We start from the raw sequence: 27,775 nt of genomic DNA, 5'->3' as shown, positions 1-27,775 counted from the left end.
TCCCCGCAAGATACAAAACTCAAACAGTGCCCCACAGCAAAAAAAAATAACAGAGCACCCCCATAAATAACCATATCAAAATTGCAAAAGTACAAAAAAAAGGGAACACAGCAACAGCAGAGTCCAGCAATAAAATATTACAACAGACCCCGCAACCCCCAGTTCAAGTCCAGTTTCTCCGTCCGCACGAAGGCCCACGCCTCCTCCGGGGAATCAAAATAATAATGCCGGTCCGAATAAGTTACCCACAGGCGTGCGGGCTGCAACATTCCGAACTTTATCTTTTTCCTGTAAAGCACCTCTTTCGTCCAATTAAATCCGGACCGCCGCTTAGCCACCTCCGCACTCCAATCCTGGTAGATCCGTACTACCCCATTCTCCCAATTGCTGCTCTTCACCTTCTTGGCCCAGCGCAGCACACACTCCCGATCACTGAACCGGTGGAACCTCAACAGCACCGCACGCGGGGGTTCATTCTCCTTAGGCCTCCTGGCCAGTACTCTGTGTGCTCCCTCCAGCTCCAAGGGCAGATGGAAAGACCCGGCCCCCACTAGCGAGTTCAGCATCGTAGCCACGTAGGTTGTCAGGTCCGACCCCTCCAGCCCCTCCGCCAGGCCCAAGATCCGCAGATTTTTCCGCCTCATGCGGTGATCAAGCTCCTCGAAGCGTTCCTGCCACTTCTTGTGGAATGCCTCGTGTCCCTCCACCTTATTCACGAGGATCCCGGCCTCCTCCTCTCGTTCAGTGGCCTGCGTCTGCAACTCCTTGATGGCAGCACCCTGGGTCGTCTGAATCTCCAAGAGCCTTCTGTTCATTTCCTGCAGAGAGCTCAGTACCTCAGCCTTGAAGTCTGCAAAACAGCGCAGGAGACCAGCTTGTTGCTCCTGGGCCCACTGCTTCCACTCCTCTGGAGCTCCGCCGGCCGCCATCTTGGATTCCTTCCCCCGTTTTTTCTGGGGAGCTGCTGCCGTTTTTTTCCCCCTTTCCACTCCGAGTTCGAGTCATGGACTGTGGGGAAAGTCGATCAGCACACCACCTCCCACCGGGAGATGTCAAAAAATTTCCGTTTTGGGCTCTAAAAAGAGCCGAAGTCCGTTTAGAACGGGAGGTCCCAAATGTGTGGCTGCCTACGTCATCGCCGCCACCGGAAGTCCGCCTTATTATTATTAATTTACATGGTTACCTTTAATGAATTGTGTATCTGAATCCCCAATTCCCTTTGCTCATCCACCAAATTGTGACTCTTAATTTCCAAGGAATATCCCATCTCCTTGTTCTTCCCACCAAAACCCACTGCCTTGTACTTACCTACATTGAAACTCACTTACCAATTATATGTCTATTCTGTTCATTTATTAATGTTGTCATATATTTTGCATCTAAAAATCTGATTTGGGATAGTTTTCTAATGGGCTAAACGGATTCTGCTCCCTGTCTACTCCCTGTGCGTGTACTTGAAGACAGCCATGGTAACATTGAAGCAAAATGTAGAGCGAGTCTGCTCGATCCATAATATGGAAAATATAAATCAGACAATTGAGAATTGGTGCTCCACTTAAAAAATTGTTAATAATGAGTGAACATGTTGGCCTAAAAACCGATAATGCTGGAACCGTGCAACATGTCAGGCAGCACCTGTGGAGAAAGGAATATGTTCATATTTCAGGTATAACCCTGACCCCAAAAATTTCAAGCTATTATAGACAACTGCTTTTATGACAGGACAGTGCAGAACAAAGGGCAAGATGGGAGGGTCACACGCAAAAAAAAAAGCAGAAGGCTGGATTTTCCACGGCCCCAAAATGTCCCGATCTTTGCTTTGGACAATGGGTGGTTGTTCACTGACTTCAGAAGCAGAGCATAGGTAGTCATTGAGGTTGCCAAGTGCTGAGGCGGGCTGATGAGAATGCCCCTCTCGCTTCTCTCAAATTTTCTTTCAGTTGTTTTAAAGATTGCCAAGTCTTTCAGCCCTCACCTCCTGGCCCACTTGCTATATCACCCCCATGCCAACTTATGCCCTCCATCCAAACCGATAGCACTTTAATAGCCCCCATGCCAACTCATATTCCCCCATTCAGTCGCTGTGGCCCCCCATATTTTCCATGTCAACTCATGGCTCTTCCATGTCAATTCATTCCAGTATACGTTATTTACAAAGCCAATGAACCTTAGAGTTTGCTTCCAAACTAACCTACTCAGCTCATTGGTTTATCTGGGACTTCTGAGCCTAAACTGGAAAGAGAAACATTGTAGAAACATAATACCAGAGCTTCAAGTTTCTTTTGTAGCATTTACCCAATTTATTGTGGTCTGCACATTATTCCATAAGACTAACTTCAGAATAAATCTCTCTTTCAAGGTTTACGTCATTTGGCTGTTCTGAAGTTGATGGGTGTGGGTATTGATGTTGGAGGAGTTTTGGAACTCTATCCAATTAACGGTAAGAGTATTTTCATTATGATTAGATATATTTAAAAATACTTATGCTGCTATGAGAGATGAAACTATATCTGGTGATGACAGACAACATATTGCAGTATAAATATGGCACTATTCTTTAAGTAAATAATGCTTGTGCCCCGAGGAGAAGTTTAAGAAGTGAGAGACTTTGCAATATTACATGATCCCCTTTATTCTCATTGTGAGTTTTTAATAAATGTTATAATAGTGACTTCTAATCTTCCTTTCACAAGAGCCTACCTGAAAGATGATCCTGTAGGAGTTCCTTTTTTTTTAGAAAAAGCTATGATAAATCCATAAATCCACTTGGATCATAACCAATTTAAAATAAATTATGAACTACAATACAAGTAACAATTTTTATTTTGTTTTTCATATCATAAATTAGGTCACAAGAAAGTGACTTGAAGTTCTGTTTCAGTAGTTGGTTCTGCCATATATTGTGCTGGGAACGTGAAATGTCTGGGGAATTGGGACTGCTGGAGGGGGAATTTTTTATTGTGTTGCACATTAGACACAGAATTCCCTCTGACAGTAGAGAGATCACTCTTGTCATCTGCATTGCTTCAGAATTTACTTTTTGTGTCTTTGATTCCTCCTCTGCTTCACAGATGTGCTTCAGAAAAATGTCAAAAGCAATCCTTTTTCCAGAGAGTGCCCTCAATTTTCCACTTCCTGCCGCTGGCAGGTTTTGTGGTGGGGGGATCATGAAATTGCATGTACGGGATTCCCTCTGGGATCTTACCCATCCCAATCAGGAAGCAGTTTTACGGTGGGGTGGGCAGAGCCTCAGGGGCAGGGCGGGGTGGGGGGGGGGGGGCGGGGGAGGAGCATGCTCTTGTCCCTATTAAGGCCCTTAAGTGGCCATTGGCAGGTATCGGATAGATCGGGGGCGGGAGATCGGAGGGGGGGGTGGGGGGGGGGGGGGGGGGAGGCGAAGGAATAGACCATTTTCAAATCCTAAATCTCGGTCGGGAAGTTCCATACCATCCCCTCCCTGGGGTCCCTGCCACTTAACTAGCCTCCATGTCCCAGCACTAAGTCCCAGGCATATTGTTGCAGTGCCTCTTCTGGCTAGTGGTAAATCCGATTGGCTAACACCTCTCCAAGGCAGGACTTCCATCCAAGTGAGGACGGACCTCCCGCCTGCTCCAGTCAACGCCCGTTAAGAGTGTAAACTCTCAGGATGTCAGGGGTCGAGTCTCTGCCGTCCTAAAACTTCAAGCCAATAATTTTACCTGAACTTTAACTTGTCATTTGAATAATTTACAGAACATAAGAACATAAGAACATAAGAACTAGGAGCAGGAGTAGGCCATCTGGCCCCTCGAGCCTGCTCCGCCATTCAATTAGATCATGGCTGATCTTTTGTGGACTCAGCTCCACTTTCCGGCCCGAACACCATAACCCTTAATCCCTTTATTCTTCAAAAAACTATCTATCTTTACCTTAAAAACATGTAATGAAGGAGCCTCAACTGCTTCACTGGGCAAGGAATTCCATAGATTCACAACCCTTTGGGTGAAGAAGTTCCTCCTAAACTCAGTCCTAAATCTACTTCCCCTTATTTTGAGGCTATGCCCCCTAGTTCTGCTGTCACCCGCCAGTGGAAACAACCTGCCCGCATCTATCCTATCTATTCCCTTCATAATTTTAAATGTTTCTATAAGATCCCCCCTCATCTTTCTAAATTCCAACGAGTACAGTCCCAGTCTACTCAACCTCTCCTCATAATCCAACCCCTTCAGCTCTGGGATTAACCTAGTGAATCTCCTCTGCACACCCTCCAGCGCCAGTACGTCCTTTCTCAAGTAAGGAGACCAAAACTGAACACAATATTCCAGGTGTGGCCGCACTAACACCTTATACAATTGCAACATAACCTCCCTAGTCTTAAACTCCATCCCTCTAGCAATGAAGGACAAAATTCCATTTGCCTTCTTAATCACCTGTTGCACTTGTAAACCAACCTTCTGTGACTCATGCACTAGCACACCCAAGTCTCTCTGAACAGCGGCATGCTTTAATATTTTATCGTTTAAATAATAATCCCGTTTGCTGTTATTCCTACCAAAATGGATAACCTCACATTTGTCAACATTGTATTCCATCTGCCAGACCCGAGCCCATTCACTTAACCTATCCAAATCCCTCTGCAGACTTACGGTATCCTCTGCACTTTTTGCTTTACCACTCATCTTAGTGTCATCTGCAAACTTGGACACATTGCCCTTGGTCCCCAACTCCAAATCATCAATGTAAATTGTGAACAATTGTGGGCCCAACACTGATCCCTGAGGGACACCACTAGCTACTGATTGCCAACCAGAGAAACACCCATTTATCCCAACTCTTTGCTTTCTATATCTCTGAGTTCTTTTACATCTCTGAGTTCTCGCCAAGCTTCATAAAGGCCCACTTCTCTCTTCAGCTCCTTGGTACTTTTCAACACTCAGTAAAATGGAAGCTATAATACTTGTGTAAATAAGTGCACAACCATAACCTTAATTGAGATGCAAAGAATTTGCAAGGAATTCACATTACAGCATTTGTCTTTGTGTATAGAATTTACCTGGATAATGTCTACATGTGTATAAATGCCGATGTGATACCTGCAGTAGAATAGCTTGGCAGAATTAAGGTTAGGGTTGGTGGAATGGGCAGAGGGGTTGGGGGCAGGCAGCTAATTCTGATGTGCGGACTTTCAACTCTACAACTGGGATATAGACCATTCAAAATCAGAAAGGTGATCAAGCAAAAGCGAAATAAGTCCTCTAATAGGGATATTGTTCCTGAGGATGATTCTGTATTTGGCTGAACAGAGGTGAGAATTGAATAGCTGCTCTTGTTCAGCACTTTCACTTTCTGTCTGTAAAATTAAGCAACTTGGACCGTTTACAGCAGATGTGCTCTCTGAAACTGTTTCAGTTCAGCTTCAAAAAGCGCACATGTATAAAAGACAATACCCAATTTAGATCAGAAAGGTATCTTCCTGGGTTAAGTTGATTGGTGTGAAGGTATTGGGTAGTGTGGCGTACCCCTAAACATAAGAAACAACCATTTATTTAAATGACCAGCTTTGCCATGCCCAAGAGAATATTCAAGGCAGAACTGAAAGTTGTAACGATTGTGCACATCAACAGCATAGCCAGTTGGTTATCCTAATAACAAGCTGTACCAGTGGAATGGATTTGTGACTGTAAATTGTCACATTGGAATTTCCCAGTCTTTGCCAAGCCGGGGGGCATGGTGTACAGGCATCAGCTATGTTCCTCAGGCAGGCTGTTTATGTGTAAGATTGTATTAATACTCACTGCACTCACCCTCCTCCGAGCACATGGTGGGTATATATTATTCAGTGATATCCAGGGATGGGTCATCTTCCTATCCACCTGTAAGAAATGGTGTGCAACACACAAAGTCCAAGAGAGAAATTGCAAAATGCACGGGAATGTATAAGTTCCATATTTAAGGACCGATGTTTAAATTGATTAATGTAAAATATATGAAATCTTACAAATACAGAAATGAAATGAACTATGCTGTATTGCTTTCTCTTTCCCAGAATTGCTTTATTTTAGGTATCTAACCCCACCAGTCTCTTATGTAGTTTGCAACAGATTTTAAAATGTTCTAAATCACAAATGTTTGGTGGAATTGTAACAGGGATTTGCCCAAAAGTATTTAGTAGTTTTGTGAATGCATTATCCCACAGTTCCATGTTTTGTCAATTAAAAAGTGTCCAGTCCCTGTGGAGACATACATTTTACATAAATGCAGCTATTGTCTCCAGAATATGACATTGGAGTTCTGTTTTATTCATTAAAAAACTCTCAAACTCCACAAGGAATTTTTTTCTTAGATGTGGCAGTTTTCAAAGTTTGCGTTTCTGCTTTGCTACTTTGAGTGCTGTCAATTTTTGGTGCGTAAGACAAAACTCAAGAATGCAGCAAATTTTAACTCAGAAGTCCAATGAGAGATCTGTTTCCCATGTAATGGGATACTGGGTGGTGGAAATGGTAAAATAATCCTGTGTAGTATTGCAATCTTAGCTCAGCCAGTCAGTTCTAACCAGGTAAGCTTACAGAATATATTTCTAGGAAAGGATACAAGGCTTCTTATTCTCAACAATGATATCAAAACTGCTGAATTGCCAGAATGACTAAAATAGTATTTTCGAATGACTAAAATAGTAGCATATAAAAGTATCATAATGAAAGAAAATAAGGTTCAAGATCCAAAGCCTGGCAGGCTTCTCAATCATAGCTTCAACTATAGTGAAAATGGCAGAACAAATTTGGACATCTGTATGAAATTTATTTTATGACACATCAAATGGAGTGAATAAAAAAAGTAAATATTTTTACACATTGATCATATTAATATATTTTGGCTGCATTTGAACTTTTGAATCTTTTCATATAGTAATCCAATTGCGACACAAAATAACTTGTATGAATATCATTTAAATGCTGAAGTCTATTCTTAGTACAGTGTAAATGACCATTAAAAAAATTATATAGGTACTATTTATTTTGTTGTCTAATAATCTTTAGATCTTCAGTAAAACATGGTAGTTTAACAATTAATTTGGTATTATAAGAAGGATATATTTGTAAATGGCAGTTTCACAGAAATTATGTTTCAAATGAAGAAACTTTTTAAAACTTCCGTTTGATAAAACAAGTTTATTGGCTTTGGTTGCTCTACCGACAGGAAGTGCAACTGTTGATCGCGAGGACCTCTCCCAATCCTTGGTAGAAGATATACGGAATTATTTCCAAGTAAGCCCGGAGTATTTCTCAATGTTACTGGTTGGGAAGGATGGAAATGTCAAGTCATGGTACCCAACTCCAATGTGGAATATGGCCATCGTTTATGACCTTGTTGACTCCATGCAACTTCGACGACAGGAAATGGCTATTCAACAATCCTTGGGTATGCGTTGCCCAGAGGATGAATACGGATATAGTTACCATGGTTACCAAGATGGATATCACCAACAGGGTCACTACGGTGGATACCATTACAAAAAATAATAAATTATGGCATTTTGGTGTAAATGCTGCAAACACCAAAGTTAACATTTTAACAGCAATCTAAAAATCACATTGGATACCAATTTGAGAATTTTTTTGCATAATTACTGAAAAAAGGCTTCAGAAAATACTCTACTACAGCTATTGAGAAAAATGGCAATTTTCAGTTGTATTTTGGAACTATTTAAAGACTAATCACTGAACATTCTGCTGACATAAAGAACAAACTTTAATTTTCGAAGCTATACTATAGTCAACTTTTTTGAAAGAAAGTTTGTGCAGCTGATGCTTAGCGTGGAAAGTGTGCATATTCATAAGGGATGCTTGTTTAATTTAGCATATTTATTGTGTATCAAAGAGAGAAAGACTTGCATCAACTGTAAGAGTAGTCTCATCACGTATCCATCAGACACCATCCAGAGATATTAAGAGGAAATGTTCTTCCTAATCTACAGATGCATCACCACTGAAACTAAAAAGGCAAAGGAGTCTAACACAAATAAATGAAGTATTAGGACCAACTATTTAACATGATGTTGTGAAATGCTGCAGCAGAACATGTTTGAACAGTCACAAAACAAAAGATGCAAGGCATTACAAAAGTACATTTGAAATTAACTTTGCATTAGTTACAGAGATCACTCATGATAAAAATTACTTTTTTCCACCCGACCAAGGAGGAACAAACAAGTGCTGTGGACAATGAAGGTAACTATGTTGTCAATTTGTAGTGATGGTAAGAGAGGTTTGAAGGGGTGCTGTAATGCTGAACCTCTGACCTTGCATCACATCTCACACATATTTACAAAGCAAGGTCTGAACAAAGTATGCGTAGGTCAGTATTTTGAGTACAACCTCCCATTACACTTTGGCTGGCATTAGAGAATAAACACAGGAGGCCATTTGAGGGAGTTGATTCACCTTTTCTGAATTTCTATGGGTGGGCTGGAACAAAAGCATTAAATATTTTTTTAAATATAGATATGTTACAATTCGCCCTGGCCAATATTGATCATTTTGTTGTTTGTGGGACCTTGCTGTGCACAAATTGTTTGCTTCATTTCCTACATTACAGCACTGCCTGCACTTAAAAGTGCTTAATTGGCTGTAAAGTGCTTTGCAGTGTTCGGAGGTCACAAAACATGCTATATTAATGCAAGTCTTTATTTTTGTGGACTGCTGCCAAGTTCTGGAAATGAGACAGATTGAACTAACATTTCTCATTAACAGTCAGAAAGGTATGGATATAAGGAGGGGGATATGTGTTTGTAAAGCTCAATGGCATTGTTACACAATATATTATGATACAACATTTCTAGTCACGGATTTAGAACAGAAATAATTCAGAAAATTATCTGGCATTGAATAAAATGGGAATGTAGTTTACTTCATTTTTGGAAATGTGCTGAGAAATTCCACAGAGAATATTTAGTAAGCCAGGGTGTGTACTGTACTTCACAACCGGTGACCCTAGAGTTACTTAGAATTTAAACATGTATTAAGTTGTAGAAAATAAGCACTGCTTTCAGTTTTATTTGTTACAGCATCCTATGAATTGAAAACCTGATCAACCGGGACAGTAACTTTAGCCACAATTTGTCTTATCCTTTCATTTGGTATCAATGTAGTATTCTGAAATGTACAAAATACTGGATAATTTTTATTTGGATAAACAATAATAACACCAACAATTTCCTGACTGAATAGTGCATTTATTTTACTGGAGTGGTACAGCAACACGATAAAAAATTTTTTCCTAATAATGAAAATGAAAAATATTTTAAAAGGTACAGAAAAATAGAAAATAGTAGAATTACGCAATAGGTTCATTAGTACCTGAGCAAGGAAAATGCATGTTAATGTTTCAGGTAGAGTCCATTTATCTGAAGATTTTGATCAAAGGTCTCTATTCAAAAGATTAACCCTTTTTTTCCTCAAGTGCTTTATATTTTGAGCATTTATAATTTCAATTTTCATCTTTGCTTTACTTCACAGTTGCTTTCGGCTCAACCTACCCAAAAGTAAATATTGCCCTCTCACCTTTCCCATCAGGGCAAGCTGCTGTTTCTTACAATAAGCATTATACCATTTTAACTGCATAAATGTTGAATCCAATTTGCACCTTACAATCCTTAACATCTATAAAATCAAAAATTTGTAATGTACAAAGTAGAAGATACCGATCTGAGAATAAACACGAGTTGGTTCTTGGTTTGGATATTGAATTGCTCCTCCATTTCCCAAGGGACAGAAACGTTCATGGTTCCCATGGGCAGCACAGCAACACAGTGGTTAGCACAGTTGCTTCACAGCTCCAGTGTCCCAGGTTCTATTCTCGGATTGGGTCACTGACTGCAGAGTATGCACGCTCTCCCCTTGTCTGCGTGGGTTTCCTCTGGGTGCTCCAGTTTCCTCCCAAGTCGAAAGATGTACAAATTAGGTGGATTGACCATGATTAGTTGCCCTTCGTGTTCAAAAAGGTTAGGTGGGGTTACAGGGTTAGGGTGCTCTTTCCAAGAGCCTGTGCAAACTCGATGGGCCAAATTGCCGTCTTCTGCACTGTAAATTCTATGATTCTATCTTGTAGCACAGAATTGCTCGCCACCCATTTCATTAGGTTGAACCAGGCGAAGGAAGTCCTCGGTTTGATCACAAGTCTGACTTAGTTGTTCTCAACCAGAACAGATGAAGCTCAGCTGTGTGTGACGCAGGATATCCAGGTTTTCTGATCTCTACTCGCCAATCCCTGCCGGATGCTTGCATATTTGCCCTAGTGTTGTGGGTTGGATTGAGCTCAGTTATGACACCATCTACAATCAGATGTTTTCCACTGCTCACTGTGGAGGTGCATATGTGAATGAAAGCCACTTGGGCAACCTGCACCTTTGGAACCATACAACAACATGTCAACACCTGAAAAAAGATGTATCACCTTTTGGTTAAGATCCAACGTAAGATCAAACATAAGATCAGGTGTAATCTAGTATGTCCCTCTTGGGACCATGAATTGGATTAAATTTGAATTTTAATTGTTTTTTAAGCAAGCAAGGAGATGGATTAAGAATTTGCCTCATACACTCTGTGCATTGACTTTGTAACTTTAAGAAATACAATTTTTTGAAAGTAAGTGGAGAAAACAGATGCAAAGGGCCAAAGATAACTAACAGCAATGTTGACTACTTTGGTAAAATTTTCTGTTAATAGTTTTTACACTGAAAATATTCAACCATCCCACTTCATCATTCTGCAGAACCATATATTACAAACTTAAAACACATTTGGTTCTTCTCCAGATTGAGTACGTAGCTCTGGCTGAGGATCTGTGAAGGTGTACAGATTTCACCAATCTTACATAAAGATATAGCAGCCTCCTTTATTTTTGTCTGTCACGTAATGCCGTCACTTCTACCTCGATAAAGGCTATTAATGGACTGAAGTGCCTTTTAAAATCTTTCAGAAACTTGTCCCCTGTTCGGACATTCTTCTTTGATTGTTTTCATCCGATGAAATATGAAACATTCAATTTTCAACTGTCTGCTCTCTGGATCTGATCGTTTCCATATTAATTTTTATCAATGAGCTCATTTGAGAAAACTGGAAAAAATTGACTATTCGTAACTTTCTCAGCCCCGTCAAATATTGCTAACAGTCAAATATTGCTAATGGCAAAATACTATTATTATCCTTAGTGATGAAACCCTGGGACTTGATGATGTCCTATCTTTCAAGCAATGTGGTAGATTTTCAACTTCCAGCCAGGAAGCTGACACAAAATGTTGCCACCTTCATATTGATACTGTATACACCTCCCCCACAAAATGTGTCAGCTGCCTGTTATTGAAACCTCCTTTTACTGGTGAAACCAATTGATAAAAACTGGGAGGTTCCTATGATAGGTGACCAATCCGTTTTACAACAGGGTAGCATTTTGATAATATATCTCATTGATAACTGTTGCAATATTCACAATGTGGCATCAACTGGCCAAGAAGCTGTACACCAAACCTTTCCATCATGTTTTCTGTTCTACACATTGAAGGCAAGATCAGTTCATCTTATTTACGATAAATATTTTCAATAAGTCAATCCTCTAAAAGCTCCACCGTAACAAAAGATACCAGTAGCACATTTCCGAACAATTCTTGAATGTGCACAACAGACATTCTCATGTTCTGTACTGACAAAGGATGGCTAATTGAAAAAATAGGACCATTGGGTTGAGTCCTTCTGTCAAGTTGTCTTATTCTAGGTTCTCTGCTGAAAGCCAAGTGTGTTTACCTTTTTAATCACATTTTTCTGCAATTTGTAAAGAAATCAATAAACGGATGAGTGCATGAAGAAAGCGGTACTGGAATCAATGAAACCGCAACTCACCATTCACAAAGAAACATGTGGCATCAACTGATAAAGAGGTTGTACAGCAAACCTTTCCAACACGTTTTGTGTTCTACACATTGTGAAGGTATCTGAAAACAAAATTCACTGCAGCATCTCGCCAACATGAACACTTTCAAGCATATTTGTAATACTGAGGGGATAATTACAGTGCCCTCATGTCCAGTCAGGTCTAAGTACATTTTCTCGCTTAAAGTTTCTTTTAAAGCCAGTACAATTCTTCAGCTCACCCAGGAATCAATTCAGACACTGAAAGAGGTCGGGTTTAGCTAATACACTATACAACCACACAAATAACTTTGAAAAAAATAAGAGACACACATCAAATCTTTAAATCAGAATCTTACTGCATATTTATGAAATTTAAGACAAATTATCAATCTAATTTGAATCAAGGCTATTTCCTTGGAGGATAGGAATGGTAGCATGGCCTTGAGTGTGCTACGATAATAAAGTACTCTGTAGCAATTTCTAACTTTAATACACACAAATTAATCTAGTGAACTGCCTGCCTGTGTCACCTTGAACTAGAGTTATGCTGCAAATTCCAAAGGGTGTGGAGGGTGTGAGATTATCTACTTGAGATGGTTTTACATCACTTGCTTTAACGTACTTCTCAATCGGACTGTGGATTCTATTTTTGAGTAATTCAGGATCTTTCATATCAATGCTTAATTGGAATTTCTTCACATGAATGCAAAAGTTACAAATCTGCAGTCACGTGCAATAGTTGCTATATTTTACTGGTATAGCTCTTTGCAAACAACATTTTAAAAATATTTATATGTGCATAAATTCACAGGCTAGTGTCCTGACAGCTAACATGCTGCCAATCATTTAGCGAGTGTTTTGATTCAGCAATCTGCTGCACTTTGTACTACTACCCATCATGGAGCATTTCAGGCAAGCAAAATTCTCTGATTGATTGATTGATTTGATTTATTGTCACATGTACCGAAGTACAGTGAAAAGTATTTTTCTGCGGTCGAGGGAACGTAGACAGTACGTACATAGTAGACAAAAGAATAATCAACAGAGAACATTGACAAATGGTACATCAACAAACAGTGATTGGATACAGTGCGGAACAAGGGGCAAACAAAGCAAATACATGAGCAAGAGCAGCATAGGGCATCGTGAATAGTGTTCTTACAGGGAACAGATCAGTCCGAGGGGGGGTCGTTGAGGAGTGTTGTAGCTGTGGGGAAGAAGCTGTTCCTATGTCTGGATGTGCGAGTCTTCAGACTTCTGTACCTTCTGCCTGACGGAAGGGTCTGGAAGAAGGCAATGCCTGGGTGGGAGGGGGTCTCTGACAATGCTGTCTGCCTTCCTGAGGCAGCGGGAGGTGTATACAGAATCAATAGGAGGGTGGCAAGCTTGTGTGATGCGCTGAGTTGAGTTCACCACACTCTGCAGTTTCTTGCAATCTCTGGTTCAAAGCTTTGCCTCGAGTCAAGAAGGGCAATCTAACCATCAGCTGCCGAATGGGAATTTTATTTATTTAGTTATTTTTCAAACCCATTTTATTCAAACTTGTATCAAAGTAGGTTACAGCAAATAAACACCCCGGAAACATTCTTCCCAACAATCACCTATACAGTTTGTACAGATTTTCCTCCTTTTTCATCTCTTCCCCCCCCCCCCCCCCCCCCCAACGACGAACAGCTCCTCAAACACGGTCACAAACATCCCCCACCTTTTCTCAAACTCCCATGCTGAGCCCCTTGACTCATACTTTATCTTCACTAATCGCAGGAAGTTGTACAGGTCACCTAACCAAGCCGCTGACCCCGGTGGCGATGCCGACCGCCACTCCAGTAAAATTCGCTGCCGTGCAATCAGAGAGGCGAAGGCCATGACATCGGCCTTCCTCCTCCCCATGAGCTCCGGCTTCTCTGAAACCCCAAATACCGCCACCAAAGGGTCCGGGTCCATTCCCTCCTCCACTATCCTGGCTAAGACCGCGAACACTCCCGCCCAGAATCTTCCCAATTTTTCACAACCCAAAACATGGGCGCATGATTCGCTGGCCCCGCCCACACCTCTCACACTCATCTGCTGCCCCTGAAAGAACCCAACCATTCTCGCCCGAGTCATATACACCCTATTCACCACCTTAAACTGTATCAGGCTCAACCTTGCACAAGAGGAGGTCCCGTTTACCCTTCGCAGTGCCTCACTTCATACTCCCCAATTGATCTCTATTTCCAACTCCGCTTCCCATTTCTCCTTGATCTTCACCACCCGCTCGCCTCCCTGCTCCCCCAGCCACTTATATATATCCCCAATTCTTCCCTTCCACATCCGGAAGCAGCAGTCGCTCCAGCAGGGAGTATCCCGGCAATCTAGGGAACCCCTTCCAGACCTTTTGTGCAAAATCCCTAAACTGTAGATACCCGAACTCACTAACCCTCGGCAGCTCTACCCTCTCCCTTAGCTCCTCCAGACTGGCGAACCCTTCCTCCAAATACAAATCCCTCACCTTGACCAGCCCCACTTCCCTCCACCTCCTGTATACACTATCCATCTCCCCGGCTCAAACCCATGATTCTTGCACTGCGGCGTTAACATCGACATCCCTTCCACCCTAAAATGCTTCCTCAGCCGATTTGATATCTTCACCATGGACTGCACCACTGGGCTCCCTGAATACCTACTTGGAACCATTGGCAATGCTGCCATCACCATAGCCCTCAAACTAAACCCCTTACAAGATTCCTCCTCCATCCTAACCCACTCTACCCCTTCTCCTTCCCACCACCGCTGCACCTTGCCCACATTCGCCGCCCAATAATAATGAAGCAAGTTTGGCAACACTAACCCCCCCTGCTGCCTCTGCCTCTGTAGCAGGATCCTCCCCACCCTCGGCACATTCACCGCCCGTACAAAGTCAGAGATGATTGTGTCCACTTTCCGAAAAAAGGCCTTTGGTATAAATATCGGGAGAGCCTAAAAGATAAACAAGTACCTGGGCCAAATATTCATTTTCACCACTTGGACCCTCCCCACCAACGTTAAGTACAGTGTATCCCACCTCTTTTGATCCTCCCAGGCCTCCTCCACCAGCTTTGTTAAGTTCCACTTATGGAGCCCAGTCCATTCCCTCACTACATGAATCCCCATGTACCTAAACCTATCCCTCGCTACCGTAAATGGCACCCTCCCTAAATGAGCCCGCTGTGCCAGCTCACTCACCAGGAATACCTCACTTTTCCCTATATTCAGCTTGTACCCTGCGAACCCTCCAAACCTCCCCAACAGGCCCATAATCCTTCCCATACTCTCCAACGGATCCGAAACATACAGCAAGATGTCATCGGCATAGAGCGACACCCGATGCTCCCTCTGTCCCCTCATTATCCCCTGCCACTGTGCTGACCCCCTGAGAGCCATCACCAACGGCTCTATGGCCAGCGCAAACAGCAGCGGCGACAATGGACACCCTGCCTCGTACCCCTGTGCAAGTCAAAGCTTCGTGAGCTCATATCATTCGTCCTCATCCTCGCTCTTGGCGCCACATATAGCAACCGCACCCATGCCACAAATCTCGGCCTGAACCCAAACCCTCGAACAAGTACCGCCACTCCACCCGATCAAATGCTTTCTCCGCGTCCATGGACACCACCACCTCCGGTACCAGAGCTCTCGATGGATTCATCACCACATTCAACAGCCGTCTTATATTACTCGCGAGCTGACTGACCTTCAGGAAGCCTGTTTGATCTTCTGCTACCACCCCCGGGACACAATCCTCCATCCTCCCGCCAACAAATTAGCCAATACTTTCACATCCGTGTTCAATAGTGATATGGGTCTATACGACCCACATTCCACCGGATCCTTCCCTTTTTTTGGGATCAGTGTGATTACTGCCTGCTTCATCGACTCCGGCAACTCCACCTTCTCCAGTGTTTCATTAAACGCTCCCAACAGATGTGGTGCCAGGTCCGTCGCAAATTCCTTATAAAATTCTGCCGGGTACCCATCCGGCCCAGGGGCCTTCCCCGACTTCATACCCTGATACTATCCAGCACCTCCCTCAGCCCCAGGGGCTCCTCCAATGCCTGCTCTTTGCTTCCTCCATCTGGGGAAATTCCAGCTCATTCAGAAACCACCCCATGTCCGCCTCCTCTCCTCCTGGGTCTGCCTCATAAAGTCTCTGGTAATACTCTCTAAATGTCTCATTTATCTTCTCTGGCTCTGACACCACATACCGGATTTTCAATATTTCCCTGGACACAGCCTGCCTCCGCAGCTGGTGCGCCAGCATGCGGCTCGCCTTCCCCTCATATTCGTATTGCACCCCTCTTGCCCTACGCAGTTGCCCTACCACCCCTCTTGCCCTACGCAGTTGCCCTACCACCCTCCCCATTGTCAGCCTGTCAAATTGCCCCTGCAACTCTTTCCTCCTCGCCAATCCCTCCACGGTGGGCACCGTCTAATATTCCCTGTCTACCTCCACTATCTCACTCACTAGACGGTCATGTTCCACCCTCCTTTCCTGATTCGCACGAACCGTAAATTAGATAATTTCTCCCCGGACCACTGCCTTCAGTGCTTCCCAAAAAATGCCCGCCGACACCTCCCCATTCTGATTGAACTCCACATAATCCCTAATCACCAACCGCACGTTATTACAAAAACCTCCATCCGCCAACAACCCCGAGTCAAACCTCCACCCCGGCCTCTGCTCTTCCTGTACTGAACCGAATATCCAGCCAGTGGGGTGCATGGTCCGAGATAACTATCCCCGCATACTCTGCCCCCTCCACCCCAACCAAAATCTCCTGACTCACTACAATGTAATCAATCCTCGAATACACCTTATAGACACGTGAAAAGGAATACTCCCTTCCCCTGGGTTCTGAAACACCATGGATCCACCATGCCCATCCTCTCCATCACCCCCAAGATTAGTTCATTTCTTTTCTTAACTTTTGGATTTTTGTTTCTTCTCAGTAAAATGCCTTGCCCTTATGGCAAGAATCTGCTTGTTTGATAATTGTAACAAGGTCAGCAGAGAATAAATGAGAATAACTGCACTTGACTTATTCCAAGGTTAGAGAGAGGTCTAGAGATGGTCAATGCAGGAGAAGTCGAAGAATAGTAGAAAAACAAGAGGACGGAATTTTTAACTGTGAAGGAGAGGCACGTTTGGGTCTCTTTGGAGAAGTAAATGCCCTAAAAGTGCAGTCGCGTGGGAATCCTGACATCATCCCAACAGTTTCATCCAGGTGAATTTAGGTGGGGAACTCCCTTGGAGTTGTTGGAAAGGCAATTAGATTATGCAAAAAGTAAATTAAATGTCTCTTCAATTCCACTTTGTGGCTTTAACAGTCACCCAACCCATTTCCTGAGCTGTCAGCAACTCACCAAGGTCAACCAGGCGAATGCACAACATTGAATTTAACAGGCCGAAGGCTCTGATCAGTCAAACTGGAGAGCCCTTGCCATGCCCAAGTGAGAGGCTGCTGCTCACAGCATTCCTTCTCAGGGACTGCCTTCACTGCTTGACAGGTGATTGCCAAATTCCTCTTATCACCTGCCTTACACTTCACCCGCCTTCAGCTGCACTTCCCTGCTGTCAGCTTTCGCTATGTCAGGAGAGCAGCTAATGCAGTTCGACTTTGCATCTTGGATGAAAAACAAAAGAAAAAACCTCAACACCATCAGCTCTACAGGCAGCAGGAGCAACTCTGGTTCCAGCAGCAGCTGCTTTCTCCTCAACCACAAGTCACTCCACTGGGAAAAGGGGACAGATATCAAGATGCAGCTCCATGGAGGTTAGGCTCCCAACTCAGGGTCCACAGCTTCCTCGACATGTGTGAGCATCAGTGCCTTACAAGGCTTAGGTTTACATGCTGGCATCTTCAACATTCCCTGTGGGAGATGGGAAGATAGAAGGCCAGTCAGGAGTGTGTTGGAACAGTCAAGTCTAGAGGCAACAAAGGCATGGATGAACGTTTCTGCAGCAGAACAGATGAGACAGTGGAGGAGTTGGTCAATATTGTGGAGCAGAAAGTCGGTGGTCTTAGTGATGGTGGCTTTGTGATCCCCTAGGGTTAATGCAAGCCTACTTGTGACAATAAAGATTATTATTATTATTATTATTATTAAGGTTGTGAATGGTCTGGTTGAGCCTCAGAGACTTGCCAGGGAGAGGAATGAAGTTGGTGATGTCACGATCTCAGTTAGTGTTAAAACTGGACGAAAAATCCCAGATTGGAACACTGGCTCCGTAACCTTTTTTTGTAAATCGTGGAAGAACACTCACAACACCGCTAATTAGTTTTAACAAGAAAAAAAACATTTGTTAAGTATGAAAAAATTGAATTATGATACAATACACCTTTGCTCCCCTCTTACTTTAACAGAGATTTTAAGATTAACGCAGATTACAAAGTACATCTTAAGGTACAATTGTCTCATTAACACACTAAGTCCCTTTTAAGTACACAGGATGACTATGATAAGACACACTCCTCTGAACCCAAGTGAATGTCTATGGATTTCTCCTTTGATCTCCCACGACCCACCAGATGATTCTTATACTGTGAGCCACCTCGTCTCACTGAACTATGAATGATTTCAAATTCCATTTTCACCAGTCACACTTTAAAACCTTCTTTTAAATTATGCTTTCCCTCTGCTGCTTCCATCAAGGGTTCACTTCCAGATTTTGCATCATTCCCTTCAGTTTTCCTTTGTCGTAAAGGTTTTAACACAAACTCAGAGGTACAGCCACTGATTACAACAATTATTTAAAATAATGTCTACCAAAGTGTACTAATTTCTCACAAACCTTATCAACCTGTAACAGCCTTCCCGAACAGGCGCCGGAATGTGGCGACTAGGGGCTTTTCACAGTAACTTCATTGAAGCCTACTCGTGACAATAAGCGCTTTTCATTTCAATAATGCAGATATCTTTCTGGCTTCTCACAATCCAAAGCCTTTCAACTCTGTGACTTTACTGAATAGTAATCTGTTCTGCTTCTCAGTTACCTCTGTTTTGTGAACTCCAGACTTCTTGGGTTCTTCATTTCTCTAATTTCCTTAACCAGCTAGACTTTTGGTTCCTGCCATCGGTTTTCTTAACCATTACTCCATAGTGTAGCTTTTCTTCCAGCGAAGAAAGAGATGTTCCCTATTTAGCTTCTAGCACCAACTGCTTCTAGCAAAGCTGCCTTCTCGCTCACTACCCATCTCCAACTGCAATCAAATTAGCTTTACTGAAACTTAAAAGCTTCTTCACCTTACAAGGCCCCAGTTGCTAAGCGACCACTGCTAGTTTATTTCCCCTTCATGCCATAGCCCTCTCAAAACACAATAGAGTCACAGTTGGAATTGAAACCAACCCCAACACATACAAATACTTTTGTCCAAGATGAATCTAAATATAGGTTTTACCCTTCCAGGCACAGAATGAAGCCTGAGAAGACGGGGCCTTCGTAAATAACCTCAGCGGGTATGGGAATTGAACCCACGCTGTTGGTTTCACTCCACATAACGAACCAATCATCCAGCCAACTGAGCTACCCAACCCTCTCAAACATTAATTTAAATCCACTTTAAAACTTTACCTTATTTCTAATGTTATGGTTGAGGGGCTAGCACCGGCGCCATGGGGAACACAAGCGATTTCAATGAGGAAAGGTGCCCGATTGGCTGGAATCGCAATTGACACTCAGGAGACTGAAAGTTGCAGCCGCATATACACACTTCACTCTCCCACACACACCATCCCAGCCAACAAGGTGGCAGCAAGGAGAGCAGCCCAACATTCACAGACACAGAGCTTGATACCCTCCTGGGCACCTTGGAGAAGTGGCGGGCGACCCTGTACCCTAGCTGCCAGACGCCGCTGTATACACCTGGGTGCAGGTGGCAGCGCCACAAACAACACCATCCAGACCGACCAGCAGTGCCTCAAGAAACTGCACAACTGCCTCAGGATGGTCACGGTGAGTAGGCAGCACTGTGCAGTTTGCACCAACCCCCATTCCCCAAACCTAGAATCCTACCACCCCCTACCCGGACGGTGGCTGAACACCCACCCTGCACCACATGCCGGCACCCATCTGGGCCGCCATGGCCGAGTGCTCTGGCCACTGAAGCCACCAGCTACCCACCTCCAGGGCTGCATGCGACAGACTGTCTAACACTATGTTTTCTGTTTATCCCCCCCCCCCCCCCCCCCAAGGAGGCACATAGCCATTAGGAGCAGGAGAAGACTGGAGGGGGACCAGTGGAGTTGCGGCCCCTCACCGTGGCAGAGCAAAGGGCCCTGGACGTGGTCGGCAGGCCCAAGGAAAAAACATTTTTCGGGGTGGAGATTGGCCTCGGGCATGGAAGAGAGACACTGCTGAGTTGCGTTTCCCCGTGACAATTGCCTGGGGCAATCTGTGCAGGTGTTGGCCAAGGTGCAGGACAGGGCTCCTCTCTCTCAGGCAGCCATTTGCCAGAGCTACCTAACATTGCAGCGGTGCTCCTCAGCATGGCCCATTCCCAGCAGGCCATGCCTGAGAGTATCGGCGGCATTGCTCAGGCACCAGCTGACATGGCACAGATCCAGAGGGAGGTGGCCCAGTCCCAGAGGGAAATGGCGCAGTCACTGGTTGATGTGGCCATGATCAATAGCCTAATCCTACTTTCTCTCCATAGCCTTTGATCCCATTCGGCCCAAGTGCTAAACCTGGCCGCTTCTTGAATATATTCAATGTTTTAGCATCAACTACTTCCTGTGATAATGAATTCCACAGGCGCGCCACTCTTTGGGTGAAGAAATATCTAATCTCTGCCCAAAATAGTTCACCCCGAATCCTCACACTGTGACCCCTGGTTCTGGACACACCCATCATTGGGAACATCTTCCCTGAATCTACCCTGTCTAGTCCAGTAGAATGTTATGAGTCTCTATAAGATCCACCCCCCCCCCCCCCCACCACCACCACATTCTTCTGAACTCCAGTGAGAACAATCCTAACCTAGTGAATCTCTCCTCATATGACAGTTGCACCATCCCTCGAATCAGTCTGATAAACCTTCGCTGAAATTCCCTCAAGAGCAAGAACATCCTTCCTCAGAAATGAAGACCAAAACTGCATACAATATTCGAGGTGTGGCCTCACCAAGGCCCTGCCCAAATACAGCAACGCATCCCTGCTTCTGTACTCGAAATCTCTCGCAATGAAATGAAATGAAAATCGCTTATTGTCACGAGTAGGCTTCAATGAAGTTACTGTGAAAAACCCCTAGTCGCCACATTCCGGCGCCTGTCCGGGGAGGCTGGTACGGAAATCGAACTGTGCTGCTGGCCTGCTTTAAAAGCCAGTGATTTAGCTTTGTGAGCTAAACCAGCCAATGAAGGCGAACATACCATTAGCCTTCTTTACCGCCAGCTGCACCTGCATGCTTATCTTCAGCAATCGGTGCACAAGGACACCCAGGTCCCGCTGCACACTCCCCTCTCCCAATTTACAACCATTCAGGTAGTAATCTGCCTTTCTGTTTTTGCTTCCAATATAACCTCACACTTATACAAATTATACTGCATCTGCCATTAATTTTCCCACTCGCCCAACCTGTCCACATCATGCTGCATGATCTCTGCATCCTCATCACAGTTCACCCTCCCATCCAACTTGGTATCATCTGCTAACTTTGTGATTTACATTTTGTTCCCTCATCCAAATCATTAACATACATTGTGAATAGCTGGGGTCCCAGCACCGGTCCCTGTGGCACCCCATTAGTCACTGCCTGCCAATTTGAAAAGGACCCTTTAATCCCTGCTCTTTGTTTCCTCTCTGCCAACCAGTTTTCTATCCACCTCAATACAGTTCCACCAATCCCATGAGCTTTAATCTTGCACAATAATGTCTTATGTGGGACATTGTCAAAAGCCTTCTGAAAGCCCAAATATACCACATCGACTGGCTCCCCTGGTTAACTATAATAGTTACATCTCCAAAGAATTCCAACAGATGCGGGGGTGGGAGCTCCCATACAGCCGTTGGCCATTTGCAGTACTAGGGGCCAAGGTGGATGGTCAGTGGGGTATGCAGCATGATGGCTGCCTTTCGGGTTGCAGCAATGGCTGTCCATGCATGGACACCGCCCCAGTTCCAAGGGGGGGGGGGGGTCACCCTGGCCCTATGACCCTTCCCCCATCACACCCAGCCAGTGTCAGGACCGGCAGCCCATGGTCGCACCTCTCCATGCTACCTCCTCTCTCATCAGCCACATTGCCTTCTCGATATTTAAAAGTACAGGTGAACCTTGCCATCAGGAATTCGCCCCGGTGGAGGTGGAGAATCGTGGAGGCCCTGGAGAATACTGGGTCAAGCCCGTCAATGATATGCCAACAGTGTTTACTGTACATGCGGAGTGGAACGCATTGACACCGTTGTCGGGACGACGGATAATTACGATTTGGCGTGAGACATGTGCCCATCACGATTACGCCGACAAAACCAATTTTCTACGCAATCACGTTTTCAGATTCTGCTGTCAGCTGACGGAGAATCCCACACAATGTGCTTTGTGACAAAGAAAGGGGGGAAAAAGTGAAGGGAATGGGGAGCGAGCAGACCAGTGAGATTAGGCCATATGGTTTACCAGACTAATATCCATTTCTGTGCTCATTCTCTGGCAGCAACTTTCAGATATGTCCTGGGGCTGTAGGTGTAAAACACAGAACTGCGGGGTGCTGTTGTGGAGAAAGAAGCACTCTTGCTCCACTTTAACACAAATGAGAAAACGGATAAAATGCATTCCAATGTCTATCACAATCAGTGCAATACAGAAAAGTTTAGAAACATAGAAAATAGGAGTAGATCATTGAGTCCTGTGAGCTTGCACTGGCATTTTAAATGATCATGACTGATTTTCGATCTCAACACCATCCTCCTGCTCTCTCCCCATACCCCTTGACGTCTTTGGTGTCTGGGAATCTAGATTAGTTTTCTACATAGTAAATTTAGCCACTTTAGAAACATAATTTAGTGCCACCTACTGAATTCTAGACAGTATTACAATTCACAAGCGATACATTTTTTTGTTCCACTGGATACTAATAATATTCTAATAATCTTTTATTTGTCACAAGTAGGCTTACATTAACACTGCAATGAGGTTACTGTAAAAATCTCCTAGTCGCCACATTGCAGCACCTGTTCTAGTACACTGAAGAGGAATTCAGAATGTCCAATTAACCTAACAAGGGTTTTGTGTGAGGAAATCAGAGCACCCAGAGGAAACTCACTCAGACACGAGGAGAACGTGCGCAGAGACAGTGACCCAAGCCGGGAATCGAAACAGGGACCCGGCGCTGTGAAGCAACAGTGCTACCGTGTCAATTCCAACACCAGGCTTTTGGAAGAGACAAAGAATTGCAAAACATATTGAACATCACAATTAAAGACAGGTGGCAAATTATGTCATTTTAATTATTTTATTGCAAAGTAAGTAATTTAAGAAACATTTTTGTTAGAAAATTTATTTTGAATCTTGCCTATTTAAACTGACTGCCAAAAAAGATTGTCAATGCCATTTGAAGGTGATGGTTTTCAATAACCCATGGTCATAACGATGAAAGACATCAAAAATCCTTTATTTTCTTGCCAACCATACACCTGCTGCCTCCAAAGTCTTGCAAAGCATGTACTCCTAAGCATATTGTTCAATAACTCCACACAACATGGCAATCCTAGAAACTACAACACAAGGCTGGGATCTGGCATATTGGGTCTTGCCTTAATTTGCTGGCAATGAAGTTTATCCAATCAACATTTCTGTCTGATGATGGTTGCAAATATGCACCCAAGTCCTAGTTGAGGAAGACGCTCATGGACTCTCCTTCTCCCATAGGTTCCAAATTATTCAACTTTCAGTAGCTTATGGACTGACAGCAAAGCTTTCACACAATCCAAAAATAAAACATTAAATCTGAAATAAAAAGCAGAAAATGCTGGAAATGCACGTATGTCAGGCAGCATCAGTAAAAAAACAAAAAAAATTAACATTTCAAGTTAACTTTCTTTTCACCAGGTGCTGCCAACTTGCTGAGTACTTCCAGCATTTTTTTATTTCACATGATTTGTTGGTTGTGGGATTGCTTATCTTTGTCTATGCAATGCATTGCATGCATACAATTATGCTGTAATCTCACCTGGTTAGCATCTCATTTTCAGGATGCTCAATGCTGCTCTTGCAGCCCTCATTGGTCGACAGTTGATCACCTGGCTTGATAGAGAAGTTAAGGGTATGTTAGATTGTACTGGTATACAATTCTGCTGCTGATGGCCAACAGTACGCAAGGGCTGGTGGAGCGTTCCTTAGATTAACTGTGACACATGGCTCAGAGTGAAGTTACAGTGTGGATGGGAGAAATGTCAATTCCAACACCAGGCTTTTGGAAGAGACAAAGAATTGCAAAACATTTTGAACATCACAATTAAAGACAGGTGGCAAATTATGTCATTTTAATTATTTTATTGCAAAGTAAGTAATTTAAGAAACATTTTTGTTAGAAAATTTATTTTGAATCTTGCCTATTTAAACTGACTGCCAAAAAAGATTTGAGAAACAAAATACAGGGCAGTTTGATAATTTGCATTTCATTTTCTTTTTAACTTGTTTTCCAGACCATTTTCTAATTTGCTCCTGTGTAAAATGCTCAAGTTCATATTGTGCCACTTCATGCTGAAAGTACAAACAGAAAAACTGAAGAACTAGAAGTTGGAGTAGGCCATTTGGCCCTTTGAGCCTGCTTCGCCAATCAATAAGATCATGGCTGATCTCCACTTTCCTGTCTTCTCCCCCATAACCCTACACTCCCTGTTGATCAACAATCTAACCTCGCCTTGAATATATTCAAATACCTAATCTCCACAACTTTTGGAGAAAAGAATTGTAGATTAATGGCCCTCAGAGGAAAAACAATTCAAACAATTCTCCTCTCAGTCTTAAAAGGGAGACTACAAATATTGTCCCATTGTTTTGGGTAAGCAAGGATAACCCAGGTAATTATAGGCCAATGTGCTTGATGTCAGTGATAGTGAAATTGTTGGAAAAGATTCTCAGAGATAGGATCAATGAACATTTGGAAGTGAATGATCTTATTGGGCAGCATGGTAGCACAAGTGGATAGCACTGTTGCTTCACAGCGCCAGGGTCCCAGGTTCGATTCCCTGCTGGTCACTGTCTGTGCAGAGTCTGCATGTTCTCCCCGTGTGTGGGTGGGTTTCCTCCGGGTGCTCCGGTTTCCTCCCACAGTCCAAAGACGTGGTTAGGTGGATTGGCCATAATAAATTGCCCTTAGTGACCAAAAGAAAAAGGTTAGGAGGGGTTATTGGGTTACGGGGATGGGGTGGAAGTGAGGGCTTGAGTGGGTCGGTGCAGACTCAATGGGCCGAATGGCCTCCTTCTGTACTGTACGTTCTACGTTATTAGCGACAGACAACATGGTTTTGTTTAAGGGAGATTATGTCTCACTAATTAAATTGAGTTTTTTTTGAGGTGACGACAAAAATGATTGGCGAGGGATGGGCTGTGGTCTACATGGACTTTAGTAAAACATTCCTCTCAGCAGGTTGGCGCAAAAATTAAATGACATGGGGTCAGAAGTAAACTAGCTAGATTGATTCAGAACTGGCTTGGCCATAGAAGACAGAGGATAGCAGTGGAAGGGTGTTTTTCCAAATAGAGGTCTGCAAAATTGGGCGGAGAAATGGCAGATGGAATTTAACCTGGACAAATGCGATGTGATGCATTTTGGTAGATCCAATTCAGGTGGGAGCTATAAAATAAATAGCAGAACCATCAGGGGCATAGACATAGAGATCTGTGCAGGTCTACAGATCCTTAAAAGTGGCAGCACAGGTGAAAATGGTGATAAAGAAAGCATACGGCATGCTTGCCTTCATCAGACGGGGCACTGAGTATAAAAGCTTGAAAATTATGTTAGTTATTTAGAACATTGGTTAGGCCACATTTGGAACACTGTGTCCACTTCTGGTCACCACACTATCAGCAGGCCGCGCGGAAGGCTTTGGAGAGAGTACCAGGATGTTGCTTGGTATTGAGGGTATTAGCTATGAGGAGGGATTGTTCTCCCTAGAAAGACGGGGCTGAGGATCGACCAGATAGAAGTTTATAAAATACTGATTGGTATAGATGGGGTGAACAGTTAGAGGCCTTTTCCCAGGACAAAAATGACAATTACAAGGGGGCACAAGTTCAAGGTGAGGGGGGATAGGTTCAGTGGGGATGTGCGGGGGAAGGTTTTTTACAAAGGGTAGTGGTGGCCTGGAATGCACTGCCAAGTGAGGTGGTTGTGGCAGATACGCAAGTGACCTTTAAGACTCAACTAGATAGACACATGAATAGGGATATAGAAGGATATAGGTGGTTGGTCTAGATAGGACACGTGATTGGCGCAGGCTTGGAGGGCCGAAGAGCCTGTTCCTGTGCTGTACTGTTCTTTGTTCTAGAACCCCCCTCCCAATAAAGGGAAGCACCCTCTCAACATCTCTCGATTCCTGGCTTGTGTCACTGTCTGTGCGGAGTTTGCACGTTCTCCCCGTGTCTGCGTGGGTTTCCTCCGGGTGCTCCGGTTTCCTCCCACAATCCAAAGATGTGCAGGTTAGGTGGATTGGCCGTGATAAATTGCCCTTCGTGTCCAAAAAGGCGAGTTGGGGTTACTGGGATAGGGTGGAGGCATGAGCTCAAGTAGGGCGCTCTTTCTAAGAGCCGGTGCAGACTCGATGGGCCAAATGGCCTCCTTCTGCACTGTAAATTCTATAATTCTTTGATTCTATAACATCCACCCTGTTAAGTCACCTAAGGATCTTGTGTGTTGCAACAAGATTAGCCCAAACTCATCTAAACTCCAATGCGTACAGGACCAACATACTCAACCTTTCTTCATAAGATACCCCTTCTTTCCAGGAATCAGTCACATGAACCCTTTCCAAACTGCTCCCAATACAAATTATATTCTTTAAGGAGAACAAAACTGTACAGTACACCCAATGAGGTTGAAGGACCTGCAAAGCTGCTGCAACACTTCCCTACTTTTATACTCTATTGCCCTCACAATAAATGGCAACACTTCATTTACCTTCCAAATCACTTATTGAAACTGCATACTAACCTTTTGATTCAAATAAGACTATGCCCAAAGTGCCATCATATGATTTTACTGCATGAAACTAAGTCCAGAACAAGTGCATCCTCCAAAATGTTGTCAATTATATATCAGTGTAATGTGATGTTCATGGTAGTGTACACTATTTTAGCATCTTTGTCAATATAAAAGAAACCCAATTATGGGCTATGCATTGTAGATAATTCACCCGAGACAAGATTCCAAACTCTTCACCTGTTGAGCTATGCTAACCCTGTCACACATGCACTTTGGAGTGTGAAATATGAACATTGAGGTCTCTATCCCCAGATGCTGCCAAACTGGCTGAGTATTTCTGGCATTGTTAATGTTTCAGATTTTTCAGTCCAAGTCTATTCAGAAGCTATTAGGCTTGTATGCATTTGTCAAATGCATTTGTTTGATTCGTATGATAGTAGTTGGTAGTGGATGCATCCATTCCACCTCTTTCAGGCACGATGTCTTAAGAGGGCATTGGCAACTTCCATTGAGTTGGCGTTGCCTTTGACAGTATGACTACCCAGGAAACTCGCCCGCTCTTAACTGCCTGCCATCAGGCATATTGGAAGAATTTAGTCTGATAATTAATCTGTTTGGTCATGTGATGCGCACACCTTCCACGGCCATCAAGTGAGGTAGATATGTTACATCTGTGCCACAAGACCTACTTCTACATCTTATAAGTCAGCAAATAAGAACTATTCACACAAATC

The 27,775-nt window shown here is 43.6% G+C and overlaps 1 protein-coding gene and 1 long non-coding RNA gene across 2 annotated transcripts in view; one reads left to right on the top strand and one right to left on the bottom strand.

Moving 5' to 3' along the window:
• Positions 1 to 9,190, top strand: part of ccdc80 (coiled-coil domain containing 80) — a 31,569-nt gene extending 22,379 nt beyond the window's left edge. The window contains exons 6-7 of the mRNA XM_038802078.1: positions 2,360 to 2,440; positions 7,177 to 9,190. Of these exons, the coding sequence (XP_038658006.1) occupies positions 2,360 to 2,440; positions 7,177 to 7,499 (404 nt within the window). The 3' untranslated portion in view covers positions 7,500 to 9,190. The remainder of the gene's footprint in view (positions 1 to 2,359; positions 2,441 to 7,176) is intronic.
• Positions 8,473 to 24,693, bottom strand: LOC119968991. Its single transcript, XR_005461274.1, has 2 exons — positions 24,066 to 24,693; positions 8,473 to 10,412 (listed from the first exon to the last, which is right to left on the bottom strand). It is a non-coding gene; the product is annotated as an uncharacterized LOC119968991 (long non-coding RNA).
• Positions 24,694 to 27,775: the final 3,082 nt, after the last annotated feature.

The sequence above is a fragment of the Scyliorhinus canicula genome, chromosome 7 (genome assembly GCF_902713615.1).
Source record: "Scyliorhinus canicula chromosome 7, sScyCan1.1, whole genome shotgun sequence".
NCBI classification, from domain to species: domain Eukaryota; kingdom Metazoa; phylum Chordata; class Chondrichthyes; order Carcharhiniformes; family Scyliorhinidae; genus Scyliorhinus; species Scyliorhinus canicula.
This window is presented reverse-complemented; position numbering and strand designations above follow the sequence as displayed.